Source organism: Gadus morhua, chromosome 15, assembly GCF_902167405.1.
Source record: "Gadus morhua chromosome 15, gadMor3.0, whole genome shotgun sequence".
In the NCBI taxonomy this organism is placed as follows: Eukaryota; Metazoa; Chordata; class Actinopteri; order Gadiformes; family Gadidae; genus Gadus; species Gadus morhua.
In genome coordinates this window covers 9,585,723-9,590,722 of record NC_044062.1, presented here as the reverse complement: position 1 = coordinate 9,590,722, position 5,000 = coordinate 9,585,723, and the positions used below count along the sequence as shown (strand labels likewise).

Genomic DNA, 5,000 nt, shown 5'->3' with positions numbered 1-5,000 from the left:
CATGGGGTCGCGACCCGCCAGCCGCCAGGTGTCATGTGACCTCAGAGACACGGAGCTCCCAGAACACAGAGCGTCCGTCAGGAGGGAGAGGGAGGCCGAGGTGAGACCGGCTGCTGGGAATACTGGTTCTACTGGTTCTGATGGTTCTACTGGTTCTGATGGTTTGGATGGTTCTGATGGTTCTGGTGGTTCGGATGGTTTTGCTAGTTGCTCGTGTTCTTCAAGGTTCGCCTGTCCTTCAAGGTTCGCCTGTTCTTCAAGGTGCTTGTGTTCTTTAAGGTTCTCCTGTTCTTTAAGGTTCTAGGGTTCTTTAAGGTTCTCGTCTCTTTAAGGTTCTCGTGTTCTTTAAGGTTCTCCTGTTCTTTAAGGTTTTCAGGGTTCTTTAAGGTGCTCGTGTTCTTTAAGGTTCTCCTGTTCTTTAAGGTTCTCCTGTTCTTTAAGGTTCTCTTGTTCTTTAAGGTTCTTGTGTTCTTTAAGGTTCTCCAGTTCTTTAAGGTTCTCTTGTTCTTTAAGGTTCTCGTGTTCTTTAAGGTTCTCCTGTTCTTTAAGGGTCTCTTGTTCTTTAAGGTTCTCGTGTTCTTTAAGGTTCTCCTGTTCTTTAAGGTTCTCCTGTTCTTTAAGGTTCTCCTGTTCTTTGTTCTGACAGAGCGGGGACCCGGCTGATGGTCAAATGACCAGAGCAGCCATCGTTCGGATTCCCAGCATCGTCGTCACCAAAGAACCCAGCCCCTTCCTCCCCATTAGTCGAACTAGTTCTCGCTCTTCTCGCCCCCGGGTAGCCAATAGCAATGCAGGGGTGGGATCTGTTTCAACAGACACCCCTCACGTCTCAAATGACTGCTCCTCCCCCTTAATTTGATTGGTGGAGAACCACTAACGAAATATTTAGGTAGGTCATCCTAACGTTTACCACCTATTAATATATAATATATATATTATAATATATAAAATATACATACAACTACAGTAATGTGGTAATAATAAACTACAGTAACGGGTTAATAATCAACTACGTTAACTTGGTAATAAACGACAGTAAAATGTTGATTAAAAACGACAGTAAGTTGGTAATAATAAACTACAATAACATGTTAATAAACAACAGTAACGTGGTAATAAACTACAGTAACATGTTAATAATAAACTACAGTAACATGGTAATAATTATTTATTTATTTAGGTTTTACAGATACCAAAACATAGATAAGTGTGAAACAGTAATCTGATATATGCATAGTGTTTAATAAACTACAGTGGCATGTTAAACTACATCAACATGTTAATAATAAACAACAGTTAATAATAAACTACAGTAACATGGTAATAATACGCTACAGTAATATGTTAATAATAAACGACAGTAACATGGTAATAACAAACTACAGTAACACGGTAGTAATAAAATACAGAAACATGGTTATAATAAACGAGAGTAACTTGGTAATAAAAGAGTAATATGTTAGCAATAAATTACAGTAACGTGGTTATGATGTGCAGTGTTTAACACTTTAAAAGTCTTTCCCAAAATATTCCTGCTCTGTGTTTTATCGCCTGTGCATATTTATAATATATTGTGTTAGTTAGAAATTGATTGTTACTTTATTGTATATGGTGAGACATCTATACCATAGAAAATGTATTGAAAAATATATTGAGTGTTGTTGATGATTATTACTGTGGCGACCAGGTCGTGTTTGTGCTCTGGGGGGGGGGGGGGGGGGGGAGTTGTGTGACCACCACTGAGGTGTTAGGTTGATTGGTTAATGTGTTATATATGTTTTATGTGTTGTATATATATTTTCTATGTGTTATATATATCTATGTTATGTGTTATATATGTTATATGTGTTATAATATGTATATGTTATATTTGTTATTTATGTTGTGTTATATATGTTTTATACGTATATGTGTGAAAAGTGTTATATGTTATATGTGTTATATATAAATATATATATTTTTAAAAATATATAATAATAATAATAAATGAAATTTATATAGCGCTTAATATTTACATATTGCCCTATCAAAACTATGTAAGACAGACTAGGAAAAAAAAGAAAAACAGAGGTTAAACATGAAGAATAAGGTGGGAGTTAGGTGGGGAAGGCTAGTGTAAAAATGTATGTTTTATATATATATATATATATATATATATATCCATATATATATATATATATACACTATATATATGTTTCATGTGTTTTATATGTTATACGTTATATATATATATATATATATATATATATATATATATATATATAGCCTATATGTTATATGTTGTGTTTCTGAGTTCAGTTTGTTAATAAAGGCGTTTCTGTGGTTACCAGTTACCAACTGCCCCGTGTGGTTCCTCTCTGTGTTATCAAGTTGTTAGGAGGTGTCTTCCTTCCTGTCGGAGCTTATTTTCCCGATAATGACCGGCGTTCTTTACATTATCCCTTACATAATGAATCAAATCCACCGGACATTCACGCGCGTGCGTGTTAGAGGGTGAATACCTCTTTAAATAATGCCCGGCTCATCAGCCCCCGGTAACCCCTTCACGGGCGACGTCGACCCCGGGGCCCGTCGCGACGCCAGTGGAACCGGGACAACACACCGGGGACACACCGGGTGCACCCAAGGAGCACACCGGGGAAAACACCGGGAACACACCGGGAGCACGGCCTCTAAAACGCAGGTAGGCTAAGTCCCGTTAAAACCAACCTTCTCCAGGTCCCCCCCCCCCCCCTTCCCCGGGTCTCCGGTCCCTCTCCTCCTGGTCTTCGGTGCCTCTCCTCCTGGTCTCCGGTCCCTCTCAACCCAGTCTCCGGTCCCTCTCTCCCGGGTCTCCGGTCCCTCTACTCCCGGTCTCCGGTCTCTCTCCCCCGGGTCTCCAGTCCCTCTCCTCCCGGTCTCCGGTCCCTCTCCCCGGGTAACGTCACGTGACGGGGACGGAACCATAACACGCGTGAGAACGAGAGAGCGTGAGGAAGGTGAGATCGCGCAGGGTACTGCGCGCCTATTGGTCCGTTGACCGGGCATTCCGGATGTTGGGGGCGGTACCAGGCCAGCATAGCGCGACTGTGATTTGCTAGAGAGGAAAGCACCTTGCAGTAAGCGCAGGTAGATGAGTTAAATATAATGGAAATATATGTTAAATATACTGGATATATATGTTCAATATACTGACAATATATGTTCAGTATCCTGGTAATGTACAGTATGTTTAATATACTGGTAATATATGTTCAATATACTGGTAATGTATGTTTAATATGGCCTATTGGTAAATTTTGTTCATTATACTGGTAATGTATGTTCAATATACTGGTAATGTGTTCAATACGGGTAATGTATGTTAAATAAACTGGTAATGTATGATCAGTATACTGGTAATGTATGTTCAGTGCTGTTAATTTATGCTAAATACATTGGTACGCTCAGTGGTACACCCAGTTGGATGTACTGGTCATTTCCCAGTACATGTTCACAGTTTATTTAGCATGGATACACTGGTAATATCTGCTGTTGATGTTTTTATATATCGCTGAATATTGTTTTACTACTAACCCTATACTATAAAATATAATAATATCGTTAGATATTGTTAAATATTGTTGTATTGTGCTGTATATTGTTAAATATATTACGTATACATGTATATATTTGTAACATGTTGGCGAATGGCAATCATGGCGATATTTATACTGCTGACCTTTATATTTACAGGACGGATGAAAACACACGCATGCACGCACGCACACACACAATAATCACAATAACTCTAGCAGTAGTCCACTGGACAGCTGGGATCTGAAACACAAGTTGCCATACTCAGAGACACACACTCACAGAAACACACTCACAGACACACACACACACAAAACCACTGTCACAGACGCACACACACACACACACACACCCCCACACACTCACAGACACACACTTATAGACACACACTCACAGACACCACATTCACAGACACAGACACACACACACCCCCACACACTCACAGGCACAGACACACACACCACGGGCAGCATGGCCGCCAGGTGACCTTTGGGTTCCGGGCCGAGCGGTTGTGGTTTCCCCGCTCGGAGTTCCTCGGATAACGAGACGTTTCCTGACGGGTCCTCCTCCCGTCCAGCACAACGCCGCCGGGCCGGCCGGGGATGTGGCCAGGGGCGTGGCCGTGGCCGGGGGCGGGGCCGCGTTCTAATCTGGTCCGGGTGATTCAGGCGTTGGGCATACCGGGCTCTCCTTTCACGCCAAATAAGGCCCTCCCCTCCCCCACCTCCCAGCATGCCTCTGGCCGGCTTGCTGTGTGTCAGGAGAACACTGCTATTCTTAGCCTGTCTCTCCAGACCCCCCGCGACACACAGACCTCCTCTCTGCTCCTCTCTCTGCTCCTCTCTCTCTGCTCCTCTCTCTGCTCCTCCTCTTTCTGCTCCTCTCTCTCTGCTCCTCTCTCTGCTCCTCCTCTTTCTGCACCTCCTCTCTGCTCCTCTCTCTGCTCCTCTCTCTGCTCCTCCTCTCCCTGCTCCTCTCTCTCTGCTCCTCCTCTCTCTCTGCTCGTCCTCTCTCTGCTCCTCTCTCTCCTCTCTCTCTGTCTGTGTGTAGATCAGAGGTCGGGTTTGGCCTGTAGACCTCCAGACCGGTTCAGACCTGATCTTTCGGTCCCATCTTGGGTTGAACCCGCTCTGCTCTCCAGCTTGAGGCCGCTCTGGACTGGAGGATGGGGACCTACAGCGTGGCTCTGGTGGGCCCCGGGCCCTGGGGCTTCAGACTGCAGGGAGGCAAGGACTTCAACATGCCCCTCACCATCTCTAGGGTAAGAATCCAATATCAGTTCTGTATATATATAGTCCTCCTCTAGTCCTCTAGTCCTCCTCTAGTCCTCCTCTAGTCCTCTAGTCCCCCTCTAGTCCTCCTCTAGTCCTATGTATTATTCCTGGTCCCCAGACCGGGGTAATCCTGGTCCCCAGACCGGGGTAATCCTGGTCCCCAGACCGGGG

At 43.9% G+C, this 5,000-nt stretch overlaps 2 protein-coding genes across 3 annotated transcripts in view; both read left to right on the top strand.

Annotated features, from left to right (window-relative positions):
• The window catches only part of LOC115560354 (melanopsin-A-like), a 6,425-nt gene extending 5,751 nt beyond the window's left edge, over positions 1-674 (top strand). Inside the window, exons 10-11 of the mRNA XM_030379752.1 lie at positions 1-225; positions 647-674. The exon at positions 1-225 is cut by the window's left edge and continues 32 nt beyond it. Of these exons, the coding sequence (XP_030235612.1) occupies positions 1-225; positions 647-674 (253 nt within the window). The remainder of the gene's footprint in view (positions 226-646) is intronic.
• A 3,388-nt stretch (positions 675-4,062) lies between these two features.
• Positions 4,063-5,000, top strand: part of LOC115559674 (PDZ and LIM domain protein 7) — a 9,434-nt gene continuing 8,496 nt past the window's right edge. The window contains exon 1 of one of the 2 annotated variants that reach the window (XM_030378708.1): positions 4,063-4,816. In XM_030378708.1, coding sequence (XP_030234568.1) covers positions 4,721-4,816 — 96 coding nt within the window. In that variant the 5' untranslated portion in view covers positions 4,063-4,720. The remainder of the gene's footprint in view (positions 4,817-5,000) is intronic. The other variant, XM_030378709.1, reaches the window with a different exon arrangement.